The following is a 23,381-nucleotide window of genomic DNA, read 5'->3' on the forward strand; positions in this document are numbered from 1 at the left end:
TTGCTGCCTCACAATTCATCCTTTCTTTATATATACAATCTCACTGCTACTAAGGGATGAAAGTGCTAAGAAGAATAGTCTGTGGCTGTGTGAGATACTTACTACTTCGTTTCCTCTAAACATTGTTTTACTATCCAAGGTCCCAATACTACTTTCAAGTATTGATCTGAGATTTTTTTTTTTTTTTTGCATTACTGAGGATGGAACCCAGGGACATTCTAACTCTAAGCTACACCCCAGCCTATATTTTATTTTTTATTTTGAAACAAGGTCTCACTTAGTGGCAGAGGGGGCCTCACTAAATATCTTGAGGCTGGCCAAGAAACACCATCCTCTAATCTCAGCCTCCCAAATGCTGGGATTACAAGCATGTGCCACCACGCCCGGGTAAGAATTTTTTAGCAGAATAACAGAGCAAGGTGTTTCAGGATTGCATTATCAAAAAGATAACCATTTCAGGGAAAAATATTTTTAAGATAAAAATGTCATTTCTAGTTTTGATGTGTATTTTTTAAGTTTTTTTTATAATCCCACAAAATCAGTAAGCCTAAGGAATAAAAATGATGTTTGTCTCTTGCTTGCTTCATAGCTAATTTATATTGTTATTTACAATTTATATGGAGTATGTATTGGAAGGGGTTGGCTTTAGTAAAAAGCCATAGGATTTGTGGTAAAAGAGCTTGTACAATGTCTACAGATCAGTTGGGAGAAGAAAAATCCTTCCTAACCTTTCGTGGATTTAGATACCATTAGTATCTGCCTGTGGTTCAGCACCTTATGCAGAAGAGTATGGTGACAAGGCACTGCAGGTGGCCCTTGGCCTGGTCACATGGGGTTGAGCAGTGGGATGTCTCAGGACACAAAGCCAGTGAGAGAAGGGACTTGAACCAAGTCTTGTCTCCAAAGCCCAAGTTACCTGGACTACCCTATGTTGTTCCTCCTGAAAGCCATACTGAAAGCAGTGGCAGTAGTCCACAAACATGTCTTAGATGAGAAAGGCTATGAATATTTAAGAATTTGAATAATCAATTGCTGAGTGTCCTGATCAAGTGGGGTGAAAATCGAGAAGAAATTGAGTTAAAAGTAACAATAGAGCACAAACTATAAAAGAAATGAAAAAGACTGGCAGAATAAAGTAGAAAATTACATATGATAGGTCAAGTAAATGTGAACAAGAGCACCTGAAACTCAAATTGGTAAGAAAGACAGGAACTGAATGTGTATAAGAATGAATCTATAGATAAGAAAAACTGTTTTTCTCAAGGTGGACTTTGTATTTCCTGAAAGATTCTAAAAAATCAAACATGGTTCACTATTGGCATTGCCTCATATCCTGATACTATCAGTGGTAAAAACTATGTAGACTTTCTGGCTAGGGTGGTAATGGTGATGATGGCGGCACACACACCTGTAATTTTAGTACTTGGAAGGCTGAGACAGAAGGATCACAGATTTTAGGCCTAAGGACAACAGTAGCAACTTGGTGAAACCCTCAGCAACTTAGTGAAACTCTGTTTCAAATAAAACATAAAAAGGGCTGAGGATATAGCTTAGAAGTAGAATGACCCTGTGTTCAATCTCCAGTCAATGGGTAAATAAATAAATAAATAAATAAATAAATAAATAAATGGAGCTTTTTCTGGTTGGGGCTGAGCACTGCCTATGATGTTCAAAGAAAAAGTCCTGGTACTAACTGCCCTTTGAGCCTCAGGGCTGAGATTTTGGCTTCATTTAATTTAAACTCTCAGTGGTACAGGGACCATTTTCAACCTCATTTAGGTTGTGTAATTAGAGAAATGAATGTAAAATTATTACATGAAGATATTGAAAAGAAAAAGTAAGGTTTGTTTCTATATTGCTAATACTAGATGAATTTTGTAGTGCTTTGATCTACATTTGTAGGAATATTAGAGTGCCTTTTTATTTCTACAAAAGTAGTTTGGCAGTCAGATATTGAATAGTGACCTTCAGAATAGAAATTAGAGTAGGATAGAAATTGTAAAGAGAATGGTTTCTGATCTATATGTTATCATATTCCATTAATAATGTATATTTTTTTCATTTGGGACATTTAAGCTATGTTCACTTTTTTATCCATTGTCTAAAAGCATAATGTCATTATGCACGTAAAGCACAATTTTCAAAGTAAATAATTTTATCAATTAGTTTTCATCAAAAAGTTGATATCAAAATTGAGTTTTGCTGACAGGACTTGATATCCTACCTTTGAGGCTTCCTGAAAAATGAATTTTACTTACTAACAATAGAACTTCTCTTTTGCAACTACATTAAAAGATATAGATAGAATTAATCAACTCTATAATTTCATCTTTTAGAATTCTGCTCTGTGTACTTAAACACAGAAAGCACTTAATGTTTATGCTATTAAGTCTGAAACTGGTGATGTAGACTGTACTTTATAGGTACTCTTCCTTTTAAAAAGAACTCAGGATTAAAGACTGCTTAGAAGGGGACAAAAATAGATGTGAACCTCTCCCTTTCTTTATCTCCTCTCCAGCTACATCCACATCTACAACTGGGACAAGCCATCTTATAAAGTGTGCAGAAAAGGAGAAAACTTTCTGTGTGAACGGGGGCGAGTGCTTCATGGTGAAAGACCTTTCAAATCCCTCAAGATACCTGTGCAAGTAAGAAAAGCAATCCTCTTTGTGACTTGTATCCATAACTGCTCATTCCAGATGATTCCATATCTCATGATGTGGATGGTCACTTCCTTTCCAATTTTGTTGCATCCTGCTGAATAATTTGTAGAGCATTTTTAAACATTCACACCATTTCATCTCCTCTGTTATAGCCTGAATTGTTTTTGCTATTTTCAGTATGTATGGGGTATTTTTTTGTTTTGTTTTGTGTGTGTCCTAGCTTTTTGGATTTTGTTTTTTTTCTTTTCTTCATATTTATAATGTTGCTTTCCTTGTTACAAAAGGGAGATGTGCAAATATCATAAGGGGTTATAAGTATTGATACACACTTTGCCGTCCAATATTTTATTAGAACTGTAAGATAATATTCCTTTCTTACCTCACTGATCACCTTCAAAAAATGAACAGTACAACTTAAAGAAGCAAAAGAGCAGAAGATTTTTTGCCAATGTATGTATCACACTTGGGGTTATTTTCTTGTTCCATAATTATTATTACTATGAACTTTAGGTTGATATTACTTGTGGGAAAAAATCATTGCCTGTGCTGAGAAATGCATTCAGTGTGTGTAGCACCACAGTGCAGACTGCAGGTTCTTTCATGCACTACTCTAATCTAAAGTTATATATCCAGATTGTCCATTTTTTTCCAATGACATAGAGGAGTTGGTGTAACATTAAGAAATATAAATACATTCTCTCTCAGCATGTCGCATAAAACAGTGATATCAGCCCACTAAATATTTTAAATCTTATAGTAAAAATTAAGAGGGCTTATTATGATGCACATGTTTATTCTGCCATGCCATTAAGTCTACTCTTTATATTCACTTTATATGTGGCATGGGGATTCATAATTTGATCTTCGTAAAATGTACTTTATATTTTAATGAAATAAGAAACATAAGCATTTATCTTGCTGTTTGCCAGTAGCCATACCCCCAAAGTGAGGTATTTTAAAAGTAGTTCCTTTAAAAATATTGTATAGAACCTCATGTACATTTTACAGGCAGTCCACATTTCAAAACGTGCAGCCAGCACATTGTTCTAAAAGTAGTGATGCTTATCCTAAAGGAGGAAAATAAAAACTCTCTCTTGCTTATAATATCTCATGTGACTGAAAGATTGACAAGAAAGGACAAGTCTATTGGAGAAGCAATTGAGCTAATAAAAAGCAAATGGCAAAAAAGATAAAGGACAGGAAATAGTTAACAATGCCTTGTACATGTGGCCAATGTAAATATTGTACCAATTTTATAAAGGCCTTAATCATATTTGTTAGTAATGAAGTCCATCTTAAAAGATATGTTTTAAAATCTAACACTAAACAAAAATGCCATTTTGTAGAAAATGTTTTCTGTCCTCAAGGTGTCAGAAGGGCTTCTCTGTAGTGTGTCCCATGGAACATCATAGCTTTGAACAAGAATCTTCCAGGTCTACTTTCTTTTCTCCCCAAAGCTCTTCTTTTTAAAGAGTAGAAGCAGAGCCCAGAGAAGACACATTTTGGTGATTGTGCAGTTGATTTTATCAGTGAGGACAATAGAGATGTAAGAGTGAATAAAGGCTAGGAATCAGGGATGTGGAATTCTAATCTCAATTACTAAATATCTCTTTCATGGAACTAGGTAATAGAAGCAAAAGTAAAATTATAAAGTCTTATCAAAAACTTAAAGCAAGATAAAAATGAAAATGTAGAAAAAAAGAATTCTTTTCAGAACCAAATTATTCCACATGACTATGTTAATTGTTTAAAAATTAGTCACATTTTGATCATTAAAATTATTCAGATCTATATTCCCGTGTCACAATCAAAATCTATCAATTTTAGTCTATGGTTCTGCTAATTTGCCATGAATACAGTACAAAAATGAGATACATATGTTTATCATAGAGAATTGTGATGAAGACATTTTTATAGTTTACTATAAGATTTTCTCATAATTAAAATAAAAAATAAAGCTGGGCATGGTGACGCATGCTTGTAATCCCAGTACTTGGGAGGCTGAAAAAGGAAGATCTGGATTCCTGGCCAGCCTCAGCTACTTAGTGAGGCCCTCTGCAACTTAGTGAGACCCTGTTTCAAAATAAAGAATAAAAATAGGGCAGGGGGTGTACCTCAGAGGTAGAATGCCCCTGGGGAATAAAATAGAAAATACCAAAAGTTGGAGAGTATAATCGGTAAATATAAGATTTATTTATATATATAAGGAAACCTTGTTATTCTTTCCTAATCTTAGGCATATAATGTACTTGTTTTTTTTATAAATCTCCTTGAAAAAGCACAAAAATTTATCCTTAAATTCATCCTCCTTTAAACAATTGTACCCATATTATCTATATCTCATATTTTATTTCTTTAGAAAGGCTTCTGAGGCCACTATATTTTAATTATAATACTGGAATATAGCCATTTTCATCATAACATTTGTGCAGGTTTCCGAGCCAGGTGAGCACATGTGATAGTTTCTGAATACCTCTAAAGAACCAGTGCAGCTACTTTCCTCATATTAATTTCAAATATGCTGTAGCCCTCCCATGTCCTGTACAAAACATACAATCACCCAAGTGTTGCTAATTTGTTCCATTTTGGTATTGTGCCAACAGCTCTAATTTTTCTTCACCCATACAGTTTCTCATTAAATTTTAAGTGAAACCCAAAAAGGACTCTTTATGTTTTTTTAATTTTAAAGTGAAGTGTTTGTTATTCTTATAATAATTTTTTAAACAGCAGAAATATGACTGAATACTTTGCATCCCACAAATTAATTGTGGGATGGGTCATGACTTTTAGTTTTCAACAAATTGCTTCCCTTTCTTCCATCCTTTCTTGTCTTGTAATTAGTCTTTTAAGAAAGTGTTATCAATTACTATAAGGTCTTTTTGGAAAAAAATCTTTGACATCTATGATTTTGACAGGGTATTTTTCTCTTTTTAAATCATAACTTTATTAGTGCATTAAAGTAAAACAGTACCTTAAAAGAAGACTTGAAGTATATTTAATATCCAAAATAGTTAAGGTCTTTATTTTCATTTTGCTAAGTGAAAGTGTTTTTCAAAAAAAAATCCCTGTTACAAACATCTATAATATTTTATATAATCAGTACTCATAATTTAAACCAAATCTCATCACATGACATGTCTTATGAAAATATACTGTTAATCAAACCACTTGAATAGAAACAGAAAATAGAAAAAGACTGCATTGGCTCATCCTGTCCTGTGTATGTGGTGGGTCATGGTTTCCATATGGTCCAGCTGTGTGAAGGGAGGCATTGCTGAGGCATGAGCCATGTTGCAGAATCAGCCTTATCCCACCTGAAGAGATGATGCAGACACACAGCAGTCAAGGAAGTTCCCAAGTAGTCTCTCTGGTCACCTAATCCACTGTTATCTTCTTGGGAGTTAAAGATTTCACAGCAAATCTCTTTTGTCTGTCCACTAAGAACAAGATGTTCCAAATGGATTAACCATGTAACAGTGAAACACTTCTCTCAAGAGAGCTTTGCTCAGTACTTCTCTCTATAGTAATTTAAAATGTATCCCAAGGGAAAATAATAGTTACTATTCCAGATTATATAAAGATGAGCAAGGAATCTTTCCAGTTTTTACCCTCTGATGCTATATTTAGTCAGGTGGTCAAATAAATTAGATCATTTGAACATAAAATTAATTGTCCAGCCAGGTGCAGTGGCTCAGCCTGGAATCCCAGTACTTGGAAGGCTGAGACAGGAGGATTGGAGATTTGAGATCAGCAGGCTCTAAGTGGGACTCTGTTTCAGTTAGAAAATAAAAAGGGCTGGGAATGTAACTCAGGTAGAAGGTCCCTGGGTTTAATCCCTAGTAACACACACACACACACACACACACACACACACACACACACTCTCTCTCTCTCTCTCTCTCTCTCTCTCTCTCTCTCTCCCTCCCTCCCTCCCTCCCTCCCTCCTCTCTCTCTCAATAAATAAATAAATAAACAAACCAAAAAACAAACAAACAAAACCAGACTTTCTTCGCTTCTCATCTTGTGTTTGTTTTTCAGAACAGTGTTAGTAGAGACTATTTTAGAAAACATTTTTAAATCTAAAAATCATATCAGGCCATGTTTGTAAGTCAGATACTTTGTCCAGTGGACAGATGTAGCTTTCTCATGAGGGGATTAGAGTTTTAAACACCAATTTTGGTGAGCAATCTTGTTTTCTTTCACATCTACTCTCTGGACAATATCTTTATAACATGGAGTTAATAATTTTTCTGTTTCTTCCCAGAGAATTTGTGAAATTAAATGAGTTCATTTCTGTTAAAATACTTTAACTCTGGAAAGCAAGAAAGTTTTCTCATATAATAAAAAGTAACTGGTAGTATTACATTATCTCTATAGACACATTTCTGTGTCTATATACCTGTCCTCATAGATGGTGTAATCATGTCTAATCCAAATTTTTATATTATTTAATATTAGCAGTTTTTATTTGATTTGATAAGGCCTCCAGCTAGTAGACAGAAAATTTACTGTATCTTCCTTATATGCAAAAACAAGAGGTTTCAAGCAAGCTACATTTGGAAACATGGGAGGTGCCTTCAAAATGGACTTTCATGATTTTTTTAATTAATGCCTATGAAACTATCCAGGTCCAGGTTGAATTATACATTATTTAAAAAAGACAGAGATGTTCCTGAAAGATATATAACTTTAGGAGATGATGTCACAACAATGTGCCATAAATTAAACTCAGTAAATGAAATATTAATTACTATTTGTTTATAGAGTAGCTATATGTCACACATTTTTTATAACTCAGACAAACTATAATGTATCATCTCTGGTCCCTAGGAACTTAGTCTGACTAAGAAAATGAAATAGCTGAAAGTAACTGAGCAGTGGCAATGAATATATTTCAAATGGTATAGTGCTGATTATTTAGGTAATAAAATTTAAGAAGAGAAAGAAAAGGAGATGGATAATGGGGACCAACTCTTGTCAGAGGCAGAGGCTCTGTGGGAAGGAAGAGAGTAGACATTATTTTTAAAACAAATATGGTCTATTTTAAATAAAATACAGTTTTAAAATATTAATGGTGAATAATTAAAGTAAAAAATTTAAATGTTTCTTTACAAATGAGCCAGGTAGAGTAGTTAGGATAGAGAAGCTCCTCCATGGTGTGCGTGGTGGCGCAGGCTTGTAATCCCAGCACTTGGGAGGTGGATTGCTCAGGTTCAAAGCTAGCCTTGCTGGCTTAAGAGACCCTGTTTCCAAATAAAAATATAATAAAATAGGTCTGGGAGTGTAGCCCGGAGGTAGAAGGATTTCCAGGAACCCCAGTACCACCAAAAGAGAGGGGGGCAGGAGGGAGAGAGGGGAGGGGAAGGAGGGAGAGAGAGAGAGAGGGAGGGAGGGAGGGAGAGAGACAGAGAGACAGAGAGAGAGAGAGAGAGAGAGAGAGAGAGAGAGAGAGAGAGAACCTCCAAATATTTATGCTGAGGAGATGGAAATGGGGATAGGTTTCCTCCAGGGAGGAAGACCCCACCCACCACAGATTAGCAACCAGTGTGTCACCACATCACAGTGATGTGGAGACATGGCAGATGTGGACTGATCATGTCTGATGAGTTGATTTGACTGCAGCAAAAGGATGTATTGTGTTGAGTAAACACTGGCAAGGGATTCAGCTTCCTATTTCAGAGCAAGCTGTGCAAACAGAACCCTAGGAAGGGCACCAGGTTCAAACACGGAGGAGGTCATCCATGAACACTACCACCCTCATCACTGGAATCGCATGTCTCAGGCACTGAAACAACATTTGAGCCAGGAAAAGTGGGATAATTTTTTTCCCCACAATATTTACCCCTGAGTTCAGCAAAGCCATTGCGTGTATCCTGTTATCTTCTGGGCTGAAAACTAGTCCCAGGATCATCTTAAAAAAGAAAAGGGAGGAGGCATACTAGCTGACCAGTAATGGGGAGGCATAGGTTAGCTCTGAAGGAAACATTATTGGAACATTTTATTTTTAATACTTTCTTTAATGATGTTAAAAAGGACAGTCTCTTGAGGGCATAAATGTCTTTTGCAGATGATACTGTAAAGAACATTTCTGTAAAAAATGTTCTTTTTTATGAAAAGCATATACAAACCTCAAGAAATGTCACTTAAAGGTTGATAACAGAATAAGACTCATCTTTAAAAAATGCAGACTAATAGTAACAGTACACTAAGGGGAAAATAATCTACAACGCAGACACTCAGCCAGTGAGTGGGTGAATTCTGGCCAGAATGCTGAGCCAGCTAAGGGGTGAGAAAAGTCAGTGTTTGCAATATGATACAGCAGAAAAGCAGACCAGCTCCGAAGCTGGTGTAGACACTGCTGGTTCAAGTTTACAGAGTGACAGTAAAAGATCCTGACATCTAGCACAAACCAGCCCATGCTCCTCAATAGATATTTCTTGATATTTCCATCACTTGATATTTGTGAACACCTATACCAAATAAGTTAATTGCATATTCTGTACATTATAAAAGGAAATACCACTACTAATATAGGCAGAATAAACCAATCACAGGGACTCTTATTTTTTGACAGGGTATTTATTAAATTTCAAATATTTTACTGTAAAGGGATGACTAAAGAGAGAGGGGCATCCACTCTTGACTTTGCCTTCATTTCCTTGCCTGCTCCAGGAAAGACTAAATGAAAACGATGCCACAAAAAATTAAGGAAAGGAAGAGAAAGGATTTGTAAGGGTGATTTATCAATTGACCACAAATAGTAAATGATTTATAAAATAGCCAACCCTATATAACCAGAAGTTTCATGTGGTCTCTGATATCTTTTAATATGCCTAGAGCCTCCACCAAAAAAAGAGAAGTTTTTTCAATTAGAATACAAAAATACCCCAGACACTAAACTGACGCTCAAAATACATGTATCTACAATTGACTGCAGAATAGGCATGCCAGTGTATTATCATTAAAATGGTTATCATAATGTGTTAGGTTATTTCATTTGCCAATTTAATTAAACCAATGAATATAATTGCTAGTACTCCATAAAATAGCCATAGCTTGAAAGCTTATAGAGAACTTAATTACTAGAAACCACATAGTGGCTGAAAGAAAAATACTGTGTCTTGCAACTAAAGTAAGGCTTTGGATCATCATAAAAGCTAGATACATAATACTAGACAAGTCACACATGGGCTGAAGGAAATGTGGACTTCCCTCACTTTGTCACCTATCTTAATATGAATTTTTAAAATGAAATTATTTCAGTCAGAAATGGTGACACAGCTATAATCCCAGTGCTTGGGAGGTTAAAATAGGATGATTATAGTTTGAGGCTAGCCTCAGCAATTTAGTGAGACTTCACAAGGGCAACTAATTTAATGAGACCTTGTTTCAAATTCAAAAATAATAATAATAATAATAATAATAATAATAATAATAATAATAGGACTGGGATTGTAGCTCAGAGGTGGAATGCCTCTGAATTTAATATCCAGTATTATACATATACACACTTTAAAAAATGAAATTATTAATGAAATTATTTTATTTGATACTATATATGACTGAGAGAACAAAATGTTATGATGCCATTTTGAGGCAAATGAATTTTTCAAAAACATCAATTTTTATTTTACTGTTGCTAGGCAGAAGTCTTGGTAAGTAGATTGTATTGCCTTATTGGATCCTAGGTAAACTGCCATTTCAGTGACAAGATCTAAATTTGAGATAATAAACTTACTGCTAAGGAGTCATAGATTCTTTTGTGTGTGTGTATGTGTGTGTGTGTGTGTGTGTGTGTGTGTGTGTGTGTGTGTGGTACTAGGGGTGGAACCAGGGGCTTTTCTACTTTTGGGCTATACTCCCAGACCTATCTTAATCTTTATTTGGAAACAGGATCTCACTAAGTTGCTGGCCTCACCAAGTTGCTTAGGCTGGCTTCAAACCTGTGCGATCCTCCTGTCTCAGCCTCCCGGAAGCTGGGATTACAAGCATGCGCCACCACACCTGGTGTCACAGATTCTTTTTTCAAATCGCAAAAAAAAAAAAAAGTGTTATTTGGAGAATAAAATCTGTAAGGAGAGCACATAGTATAAAAATTTATTTGGGTGTCCATGGAGGACTGTCATAAGCTATAAAGATGAAAGGCAGATGTTGGAGATAGACCTGCACTTGACAAATCAGTTTACAGATCAAAGTTTCTTTTCATACAGTTGTTCATGGCACAGTGCAGTCTGATCTGTTGTTAAATTTAACAATGTAGGCAGGCCTGATGATGCATGTCTGTAATACCAGTACTTGAGAGGCTGAGATAGGGGATCACAGGTTTGAACCCAGCCTCAGCAACTTATCGAGATACTTAGCATCTTAGCAAGATCTTGTTTCAAAGTAAAAAATAAAAGGGCAAGGGTGTGTAGCTCAGAGGTAGAATACCCCTTGGGGTTCAGTCCCCAGTACTGAGAAAAAAATGGTAGAGGTAAGGGAAAGATTCATTGGAAAAGTTTATACAAGTTTAGACAAAACCTGAATTTTTATTTCACACAATGTACTTAAACATATCGAAGTCAACCACCAAGCCAAGCAAGGGAAGAAGGGATGGGGAGGGAATGGGGTGGGAATTGGGTAGGGGTTAAATCGTGATATGTGCATGTATGTCTACACAAGTTTTTTTTACCCCAATATGATGTATGAATAAATGCACCAATAAGTAAATAAATAAATAAATAAATAAATAAATAAATAAATAAATAAAATATACCCCCAAAGAAACAATTTCCAGGCTGGGCATGGTGGTGCACACTTGTAATCCCAGTACTTGGGAGGCTGAGACTGGAGGATCGCCAGTACAAAGCCTCGACAGCTTAGCAAGGCCCTCCACAACTTAGTGAGACCCTGTTTCCAAATAAATAAAATCAGCCTGGCGGTTTAGCTCAAAGGTAAAATGCCTCTGGATTCAATCCCCAGTGCCAAAAAATAAATAAATAAAATAAATCCAATTCCAATCTCAAAATCATGCATGGGGAGAAGAAGGGAGAAAGGACTCAGTGGAGACGGTACTAAGAGCTGTGTACATGTATTTTTCTGACATTGTGTACCCCAATATAATTTAAAATAAGGGTACAAAAATACAGAATAAAGACTATCATGTTGAGAGCAAATACTGAATTAAAAAAATGCTTTCCATCTTCTAATCTGATTAATAAAACAAATGACACACATTTGCCAGAGTATATTGTTCAAAACCAGATTAAATTTGCCATATTCTTATCCTCCAGGGAAATAATAGATTGGATGCTTAACATGAAATGTTAAGAATAGTAAGAATCATGCCCGAAGCTAGTTTGTCCCATTCCTATAGAAATAAATCCATTGACTTCTCCCCAACCTGTAAATCAGAAGATGTTTCTCTGCACATGCTTTCTCTATGCAGTCAGCAGTCTACAGTTTGCTTATGTAGAAGCTCTCCAGGTCAGTTTCTACTTCTGGCTAATTTGGCAACAAAGCTAACAGTCAGTGAAAGTTACATAATGACTTTTGTGGTTGAACACTACTATACACTCCTTTTGTTTGCATAGTTCAATTGTTTGACCTCTATTATTGCTTAAAAAAACTACTTCATCAAAACTGATTTTAAAAGCTGGGTGTGGTAGAACATGCTAGTAATCCCAGTACTTGGGAGGCCTTGACAGGAGAACTGCAGGTTTGCCAACAGCTTCAGCAATTTAGTGAGGCCCTCTGCAACTTAATAAGACCCTGTTTCAGAATTCAAAAAGTAAAGAACTCAAGAGTTATGTCACATGCCTGTATTCCCAGTACTTAGGGGACTGAACAGGAGGATTGCAGATTCAAGGACAGCCTCAGCAAATAAAAAATAACTTATTGAGACGAGATCCTGTTTTGAAATACAAAGATATGACTACAGGGCACCAATAACAAATTATACATACATATATAAATATATAAATAGGACTGGCGTTTAACTCAGAGAAAGAATATCCCTGGGTTCAATTCCTATCACCAAACACACACACACACACACACACACACACACACACACACACACACACACACCGACTTTAATAATTGCGTTGTTTTGTTTTGTTGTTTTTTTGTTTGTTTTTGTTTTTTTGCAGTGCTGAAAATCAAGCCCAGAGCTTTTCACATGCTAGACAATATAGCACTGAGCTATATTCCCAGCATGCAAATTTGATTTTTAGAAGTTCTTAAGTTCTCTTGTGCCTAACTAGTAATACATTTAAAAGAAATAATACTGGGATTTTCTAAAAAGTATTCTATTCTATTAAGATAGCATCAATTCTCAGAATCTCTATGGTAGAAGAGATCTTTGACAACCACTTAGTTAAATCTCTTCATTTTATCACTGAGGAAAATGAGGCCCAATAAAGCCACATGTCCAGAAGCAAGACAATGTGATGCCAGGATCAAAGGCTTAAGCCTTCATCTTCCCAATTCAGGACCCCTTACATCTTAATCTTCAGTATATGTTCAGATCTCTTGGGAATCTTGTTAAAATGAAGATGATAATAATTATGGACTGAGGCCTAATATCCTGCATTTCTACCAACAAGCTACTAAGAGATGCTAATGTTTTTGATCTGTGGACCACACATTGAGTAATATTGGGCTTTGGAACTAGGCATGGTAGCAAATTCCTTTAATCCCAGTACCTGGGAAGCTTAAACAGAAGGATTGCAGGTTCAAAACCAACCTTAGCAACCTAGTGAGACTCTTTGCAACCTAGCAAGATCCTGTTTCAAAAAAATAAAAATAAAAAGGACTGAGAGCATAGCTCAGATGTAGAATGGTATTGGGATCAATCCCCAATACCAAAAAATGTATGTATGTGTATATGTATGTATGCATTTTCTTAGTTATATCTTAGTGTTCAAAGCCACATATGTGCATGTATATGAATTTACATACACATACACAACTGTGGAACACTAGGATATAACTAGAAAATTCATCCCTAAATGAAGGTAAACATGATCAAAAGAACAATTTTGATCAGATATAGATGATAGTTCTGAAAATGATTTGCCTACCTCAAGTAGTTCTAGTGTTACTGCACTAAATATTCTGAATGATCTTGTAAGAGATAAACCACCATCCCATAATGCTCATTTCCTAGCAAACATGTTAGGAGATTATACGGGTTTTTGACCCCATTTGTATAGTATCATATGTTCTCTAATCATATAAGATGCCTAAGTGACAATTTCTTAATAAATGTATTTTTTTTTTGTTAAGGAGTCCCCAATTCCTCAGCTGTTTGTGTATCTCATGATCCTTTTAATAAGGGCATTTTTCTTTTGACTTTTCTTTTTTTAAATTTTGTTATGTTGCTTTTAATTTTTTTGTGGTACTTAAATTTTGTTGTGGTTAAACCCAGGGCCTTCTACTACTAAGCTACACTACCAACTTTATTTTGAGACATCATCTTGCTACATTGCTGAGGTGGCCCTCAAACCTGCCATCCTTCTTTCTCAGCCTCCTCAGCAGCTTGGAATTCAATTATGTGCCACTGTGCCCAGCTAAATAAAGGTATTTTATTTTTTTTATCCCAAATGGGTTCTCTCCTCTCTCTCTCTCTCTCTCTCTCTCTCTCTCTCTCTCTCACACACACACACACACACACACACACACGTGCGTGCGCATGCACACACACACATACACACACAGAGAATAGTCACATATTTTATACCATATTTTATAGGAAACAAGTAAGTTATTGTATGCTCAATATAAGAATGTTAACTCTTTTTAGGGTGGACTTGGAAAGGTGATTTTACTTTTTTGCCAAAAAAGGGTACCCCCAGATATGTGAGAGAGCACACCTGACAAAGAACCAGGTGCCTTATATCCCTGACATGCGAGGCTCTGTCTGCGCTGACCTCCTAGTGGTGGGAGTTACAGTTTCACATTCTTCCTGTCCAGCTACAGGAGCAGATGGGGGAGGGTCAGCACCTGCAATCTCTTAAGAGATGCTAATTTTGCAAAGGAATGTTAAGTCCTTACCAGATTACAAAATGGTGGTTTAAATTTAAACTACTACTTTGACAGAAATGACACAATTATATTCCCACAATTTCCCCTTCTTTTATTATGCACTATTACTCTTTTCTTCAAATTCTATTTACACAGGGCGACTCTTGCTCTGAAATCTGTTTGACAAGAGATTATTTTGGTAATTTATGAAGGATGATCTGGTTAGAACTGTCTCTGCCTGTCTAGGGAGATTGGCTCTAATACAGAGTATTATACTGCATCCTAGTAGGATCATTATTCCAAATGCTATCAGGAATATTATGACTGGAGTCATTATTTCTCCTTGTTTTCCAAACCATAGTTCCATCAGGCTATGGAAAGAATCCTGTGTTCTTGAACTTTTGGCTAGCTCAGCTGCTAATACAAACAAAATTTCCAGGGCTTCAGATATAGCACTGCCACAGGGTATTGTTTGGGATACAGGTATAACATTGATCCTTCTTTATGGAGCATAACTCTTTTTTTCCTAGGATCATATCTCTAAGTCTAGTCTATTTTTTATTTTTTTTTAGTAGCATCTATTTATTTCCTGTATGGTATCTAGGGTATGGTTGACAACCTTCTGTTGATTGTAATATATACTGTTCATCCAATCTACCTTTTTATCAGTGATGGCCCACCAAAGTAATATTGGTGTAAATCACATAGTGACTTGTTTTTTAGACATAAATTTGTTGGGACCACTATTTGAAATCCCAGTCAAATCAACAAAAATGCAGGGGTCTAATGACTTACTTGGGGTTTGAAATGCCAGGATAAAAGGGATTTCCAATTGTACCAGAGTGCAAATTCCACTCCAATTGACTGATTAAGTCTCAGGACCACCAGACATTTGCTGGGGCAGCTGCTAATGCAGACTGATTATCTAGCTCCTCAAAGGACCAGCATTTATTGCAGCCAGAAACATTGCCCCAAAACACTGATTGTCCTTCCCACATTGAGAGGCTCACTATTTGAGACAGGAGGTTTAACAGTTTTAGGATGCTCTTGCTTTGGGCCCTGAGCCACTGGAAACAGGAGAGACAGGGTCTTACAAAACTCCTTGCCCCATGCTAGATTGTCCTGGAAGAAGCCTGCTGACAAATGTAAACAGCCATCTTTAAGGTGCTGGCAAAATTTTTAAGCCATTTCAATCAGGCATTTCTTTTTTCATATCCTGGTCTTAACTATTATCATCTAGTGTAAATCTTTAATTACTTTTGCTTGGAGATGATTATAATACAATTTAGGAGTACACAATATAATAATCTAAAGTTATTGGTGGATTTTTATCAGTGTTGTTAACCTAATAGGCAAGTAGTTATAGTTATCTTACTGAATCACAAATTCTAAATTTCACTCCAATGGTGAAGTTAATATATGTTAACTTTTATGTAACTATAGTGTTAGTTATTACTGGCTCCTTTGTAAGTTAGATATATTTATGATTCCTAAGTATCTTCAAAACTGCGAAGCTTAAGAAAACACTTTACCAATCTGATGTTCTGTAATCAAAAATTGTTAATAGTAATGTTTTTAGGTTTATATTTGTGTACTCCTAAATTATATTATGATCATCTACAAGCAAAGGTAATTAAAGAATGTTTATTCTTATCAAGGATAAAATCAGGTAAGATGAATTAGTCAATATAGAATATATTCTTAATTTTGCAATTGCAACTTAATTATATGATTATGTCCTTATTTACTAAAGCATGATATTGGGTAAAGTATATCCAATCTAAAATGTTTTAGATAGTAGAATTATAGCCATAAAAAGAGCAATTATGAAGGATTTTCATAGCTAAGCCAAGCCCTGTTGTATGACCTGTACACTTTAGAATTTTGATTGGTAAATGAGAATTGGTAAATGTGAATAAATAAAATGTAAATTTTATATAATTTCAAAATAGTTTTACCTTAAATTCAAATTCATACCTATATGGGTTTAAAATCCTAGTTCACAAACAAATTTATTTTTTTTAGAAATTATTTTGTCAAATAAATTACATGGGAAAGTTTTCAATGTAATTCTGATAAATCTGTATAGACATTGAAGCAAGTTATAGTTCTTATTTACATATTTATCTAGGTAGATCTTCTTTTATTTCCTGCAGTAAAAGTATTCCAACTAAAATTAATTAACTAACTTACACAAAAGTATTTCAAAGAGTTCAAAATGGTTATATAATTAGAAGATGTTTGTTTAAATTAACTGATATTATTGTTAAAGGTTGTAATTTTACTGTACCCATGGAGAAAAAAAATTTGGAACTGCTAATATTTTATCTTACAGACCATTTTTCATGAAATACAAGAATTATGTGTACCAGATCATTTGATAACATGTTTTATTGAGTTTGGCTTGAATGGAAAAGAGAGTATTCCTGTATTAGTAAAAACAAGTAGATTCATTAATATCTCTTTGATGTCAAAATGATATTATTTATTCTTATTTACACTGGAGAAGAGAGTTGTATAAAAATCACTATCAGAGCTAAATTATTTTAGGCAGGTATTTGGCATGTTGGCTATGATGAATGATTAAAATTATTGATATGGGTGTTGAGAATTCAAATAAATATTTTTCACCTGTAAGTACATTTGCTTACTAGAACCCTTCAATGGACTTATTTGCTATAGTATGATATTGAGTAAAGTATATCCAATCTAAAATATTTTAGATACTAGAATTATAGCCATAAAAAGAACAAATATGAAGGATTTTCATAGCTAAGCCAAGCCCCATTGCATGACCTCAAGAATGATATGGACTCTAGAATTTTGATTGGTAAATGTGAATAAATAAAATGTAAATTTTATATAATTTCAAAATAGTTTTGCCTTAAATTAAAAATGGCATTAAATACTTCTACAGAAGAATAACTATTTTAAATTTTTTGAAGATTTAAAGGAGTTTTTTAAAAAGATAGAAATGCAGAAGACAGTTACAGCCCCATGGCATGGAGGGGGTATTTCAAATGAATTCACCCACTATTTTAAATTTAAAGCTGTATCTTTTATTTGGGATAATCAGGTTAAGTGAAATTTGTACCAATAAAATATCTACTATCTGTCCTTCAACATGAAAAACAAGACTTAATTTATAATGTCTTCTAAAAAATAAAAAACAGGACACTTTTATTGTTTAACAATTTAACTGTGACACAAGTATAAATTTGGATGTATATAACATAAAAAGCTCATGATCACTTAATAATAAATGGCATGGGTAGAACCAGGAAGCTCTTACCAAAGCCAGTGCCTTAGCATAGTAAGAATCAAAGCTCAGTGCCAAAGAGATGAGAAATGCCCCACCTTGTCACCTACTCAACTTTCAACAATGATCACTCTAGTCAAATTTCAGTTAATTAATCTTTAGAAGACTGAAGCACTCAACAACAAAAATCAATAACCCACAGTTTCCACTGGAGATGGTTTTCTCAGTATTGTCTTTTCTCTTCTTTCCTTTCCTTTTCTTTTCTTTCCTTTATGTTATTCAGTACCAGGTCATTTTTAGGAATCTCCCTATTTCATAGGAGGAAAAATGCCAGTCTGAAAATTCAGTGTCTTTAGCATTCTATTGCTTATCACATTTTTGCCCTCTAGGTGCCAACCTGGATTCACTGGAGCAAGATGTACTGAGAATGTGCCCATGAAAGTCCAAACCCAAGAAAGTATGTTAAAATAATCTGAATTTGCTTTCTCCCCCAAACCACAGCAACAATCACTGCCGCTTGGTGCTTTTATATCTCAGTTGTAACTGATTCCTTTTGTTCTAATTATGGTTTATCTACTCTGGGCACAGACCCACTCCATATCTAGTTTAGCTGTCTTTCCACATAGGTCCCAAAGTCATAAATGTACAAGAAAGTACAAAGTCATAAATGTACATAAATGTACAAGAAAAATTAATGCCTGTGATGTCAGGCATTAATGACAGAAAAGCCAACACAAAAACATTTCCTTTCAATGTCTTTGACCAAAGCTCTCAAATATTAAGTAGCTCCCTTTGAAAGAAAGCAGTCATTTAAAACACTCAGATCTTTTGATCATAGGAACCCAAAAACTGTATTATTTTTTAAATCCTTAGCCACTTCAGGGAGATGCCAGAGTCCAGAAGCCATGATTAGGACAAAGACTCAGTTCCTGAGGATGAACTCACCAAGTTCAGTCAAATGACACTGAAGGAGCTTCTTTCTAGCATATATTCACCTCTTCTCTTTTTCTCTGTTTTTTTTTTCTACCATTGTTTTTTGTTTCTTCTCTCAGGTGCCCCAATGAGTTTACTGGTGATCGCTGCCAAAACTACGTAATGGCCAGCTTCTACAGTACGTCCACTCCCTTTCTGTCTCTGCCTGAATAGGAGCATGCTCAGTCGGTGCTGCTTTCTTGTTGCTGCATCTCCCCTCAGATTTCACCTAGAACTAAATGTGTTTTACCAGATCTAATATTGATTGCCTCTGCCTGTCGCATGTGAACATTAACAAAAGTGATTGTATTACTTCCTCTGTCCGTGACTTATTTGGTTCTGATATACTAAAAGGTGTGTGAGGCTCCAGTTGTTTCTGAAATTGATATTGCATAATGTGATACAAACTGATAGTCAATATTCAGCAGTGGAATTATAATAAAGGCGTTTAAAAGTCTCACTTTTATTGATAAAGTCATTCCACTGAACAGTCCATCCTCTGTATACAGTGTCAACATCCTGAAAAAAAGGCTGTTTCTAAGTTGTAACCAATATGCACTAGAAATTCTGGTAAGTTAATTTTGGTTCAGAGTGTATTATTTATAACAAATAAACATCATAAAAGAGTTCAGATGTTTCTTTTCATTAACCAAACAGTTCACATGTAGGCATTTAGAAAAAAACACTGAGGAGGAAAATTAAAAACAAACATTTCACAGCAAATGAAATATCCTGGCTTCTATTTATGTTTCTTAGGGAACAAGTAATTCAGGACTGGCTTAAACAATAGTTTTTATTTTTTTGTGTGTGGGTCTGCAGATGGAACCCAGGGGCATTCGAACTCCAAGCTATACCCCTTGCCCAATTTTTTATTCTTTATTTTGAAACAGGGTTTCACTAAGTTGCGGAGGGCCTCACTAAGTAGCTGAGGCTGTCTGCAAACCGCGATCCTCTGGTCTCAGCCTCCGGAATGCTGGGATTATAAGCGTGCGCCACCACGCCCGGCTTTTTAAACAATAATTTTTATATTAGCATTTCTTCATGTTAGCTTCAAAGGTAATTTTGGGAGGAAATAATTATTGTTACTTTTTAAAATATTTATTGCTTTGAAATATAACAGGATATATATTTGTAATGCAAAGTGGGAATTCTAATGGAATTTTGCAACTTTATGATCTTTTCAAATATTACTTCTAAAATACCCAATCCATGTTGAATACAGTTGCATAGATAACTAGTATTTTCCCTTTTGTTGTGAACTGGGATTATAGCTTTTGGTTCTAGAGCTTTCCAAACAGTCTCTTTGGAACAGATCCATTTAGTTATCCATTTAGATGAAGGGTTGGCAGCTTATTTCTGTAAAGGTTGAGAGAGAAAATATTTTCAGGTTTTTGGTTATGTCACTGACATCACAAATTCTCAACTCTACCACTGTATCAGGAAAGCAGCCCGAGATAATACATGGACTTACCTGTATGTGGCTGTGTTCCACTCAAATTTTATTTACAAAAGCAGCTAATGGGATGGATTTGACAATGTCCATTTGGTAACCCTTGTCCATTGCTCACCCTGAAAAATATTTTGTACAGCTTATTTCAGTTTAAATTCATAGAAGAAGTAGTGACACAAGATAATCATTTAGGGCCCTTAAAGAATAAGATATGGCTCTTTGTTCTGCTTCATGTAAAGAGTAAGATTTTGTTCTACAGTTGTAGAAGTTCTCAGACAGAATTTTGTAATGTATTAAAGGGAGATTATACCCATAAAATCATCTGGTGAAGTAATATGCATTTATATAGGCCACATATCAAAGCCTGTCATGGGACATTTCTGTTGTAAAAAATTGGCACATTGGCATTGTTTAATTTTCAAACAGTCTCCACTGTATTCACACATATTTAAATATATGCATTTATTGAACAGGATTTTTCACTCCATAGCTATAGATTCGTTTTTTAAATGTAGACAAATGGAAAGTAAAAATAGAAGTGAGGAAATAATAATTTATTGGCTATATTAAAACCATTTTTAGGAGATGTATGTTCAAATACAATAGATTTAGCAAATCCATGTGACTGTTTACATGTGATAAAATCAAATTTTATAAATCAGTGAAAATATTGAGTACATGTTATTTCTTAACTTTTTGGTGCTTAATATGGAGTTTCATTGTGCATTAAGGCTATGTAAAGAAAAAGCATTAAAAAATAGCATATTTTCTAGAATAATAGTGCAGTTAGATTTAACAGTAGTAACCAAAGAAAATATTTTTGTTCACTTTTAAGCCATTTTCTCTTTCTCAAGACATCAGTTCTAAGTAGCCACTCTGTATTCATGAACTCCAGAGCGTGATTCCTTAAGTAAATTCTTCAGTAAGCTTTCAATGACACTTTTGGAAGACATCCAGGAAATTAGCATTCACATTTAACTTGATTTAACAAAGATTGATAGGAAGCACATTTATGAACAAAATTGTAATGACTGCACATTATTGATGCCTCATGTCTGGAAAAGCAAGAGCTTCCAATTAGACATGGCTTTTCAGAACTGTCTTGCCTAGAGTTTATTTCAGTCGTCTGTGCTTGAAGTTATCAATTTTTTACCTCTACAAACCCCTACAGAGAAGGCAGGAAAATAAAATTTTGTTTCTCTATGGACTTTGTGTTCAAATAGCAAGAGAGGCTGAAAAAAGGCTAGAAAATGTTGCCAGAGTGGCCACTTAAAATGTGTTTGTTTTTAGAAATAATATCTGGAGAAGTTAACATAAGATTTGAAGGAAAAGGTAGGCAGGCCCCCAGCCTCCAAGAGAAGCATTTGAAAGTTGCCAGACCACATATTTAATTGGAGAATATAATTCTAAAAGTATAATTTTAAATGTCTATTAACACTAAGTTAGGTTATTAAAATTTGATTCAACGCCGGGCGTGGTGGCGCACGCTTGTAATCCCCATGCTTGGGAGGAGGAGACAGGAGGATCGCGTTGGTTCGGAGCCAGCCTCGCTGGCTTAAGAGACCCTGTTTCCAAATAAAAAAAGCATAAAATAGGTCTGGGAGTGTAGCCCGGAGGGAGAAGGGTTTCCAGGAACCCCAGTACCACCAAAAAAAAAACTTTTTGATTCAGTGATTCTGATCATAATGATTCTGATCAAATGCCCAGGGGGCATTTGTTGATTTATAAGAACTTATAATGAAATAAGAAATAAGTGTATATTTTATAAAATAGCCATTTGTCGTATAACATATTTATAGTACTTCCTAGGAAAATATTGTCAAGATTAGTCAGCTTCATATTTAACCAATCTGACACAATTCCTAGTTGGTAGGTAGGGTTGTGTTCACCAATATGTGGGGAAGAGTGTGTGTGTGTGTGTGTGTGTGTGTGTGTGTGTGTGTGTACAGATAACCCATAATTACTATATAGATTTCATGAAGAAAAAGCATTGAAAGCTGTAATAGAGGTGATATGGAACAAGCATGTTCTATAGGAACTAACTGTAGAATTACTCAAATTATAGAATAAGGATATCATTCAAAACTTTTAGGCACATTCTCCAAATGAGCAATCATCAAATATCCCTAAAAGTAGTATTGAATCATAGGTTAGTAGTACCTCTGTTGTTTCGTGAATTTTCAAATGCTTTAAAAACCTGTCAAAATAATGTGTTTATCCAACGTGTATATCTTGTTAACAGACTAAAAACACACTCCACCTATGACAGAATTGTCATAAATTCCAACTGAGTGTGAGATTGTGTGTGTGTGTGTGTGTGTGTGTGTGTGTGTGTGTGTGTGTGTGTGTGTTTAGGAGTGTGCTCACATATACATGGACACTTGGGAATAAGGAGAAAATCGACTGTCACATTTCAAAAAGCTCAGTGACAATACGGATTGGCATATGTGAACAAAAAGTACCTACACTTATAAAGGTAAGTCTAAAATTAAAAGTCAGACACTAAATTGGTCCAATTTGGAATTGGTATTGAGAGAACTTTTTTAAAAGTTTCAGAGGTTGAGCCAGGCATGGTGGCACAGGCTTGTAATCCTAGCATTCAGGAGGCTGAGACAGGAGGATCGTAGTTCTCAAATAGCCTCAGCTGTTTGCAATTCAAGCCCTGTTTCAAAATAAAGAATAATAAAAGAATAAATAGGCCTGGAGTTGTAGTTTGGAGATAATATGCCCCTGGGTTCCAACCCCAGTACTGGGAGAGAAAAAAAAGTTTCAGAGGTTCAGAAAATTGAGACTACTTACAAGTCTTTGAGATGATTTGCATAAACAGGTCCAAGATGTTAAAGATTAAATACCTGAATGTTTTCAAGTTTTAACAGAAACCATAATTACATTGGATATGTAATTTTAGTGAAAAAAAAGTTATGTTATTGTTCTTTTCTCTAATGTAGTTGAAAATTTAAATTAACCTCTAAGTTAATCAGTTTTCTTCAAGTAATTATAAAATCCTAAGGCAAAGGATTAGTGAGTCAAT

The 23,381-nt window shown here is 35.0% G+C and overlaps 1 protein-coding gene across 6 annotated transcripts in view; it reads left to right on the plus strand.

Moving 5' to 3' along the window:
• The window catches only part of NRG1 (neuregulin 1), a gene marked incomplete at both ends in the record, with an annotated part of 232,437 nt that overhangs the window by 192,700 nt on the left and 16,356 nt on the right, over nt 1-23,381 (plus strand). For 5 of the 6 annotated variants that reach the window (XM_080710923.1, XM_080710921.1, XM_080710922.1 and 2 more), the window contains 2 exons: nt 2,519-2,648; nt 18,981-19,039. In XM_080710923.1, the coding sequence (XP_080567049.1) occupies nt 2,519-2,648; nt 18,981-19,039 (189 nt within the window). Of the gene's footprint in view, nt 1-2,518; nt 2,649-18,317; nt 18,386-18,980; nt 19,040-23,381 lie in introns of all 6 variants that reach the window. The other variant, XM_080710924.1, reaches the window with a different exon arrangement.

The sequence above is a fragment of the Muscardinus avellanarius genome, assembly GCF_963383645.1.
Source record: "Muscardinus avellanarius genome assembly, chromosome: 14".
Classification (NCBI taxonomy): domain Eukaryota; kingdom Metazoa; phylum Chordata; class Mammalia; order Rodentia; family Gliridae; genus Muscardinus; species Muscardinus avellanarius.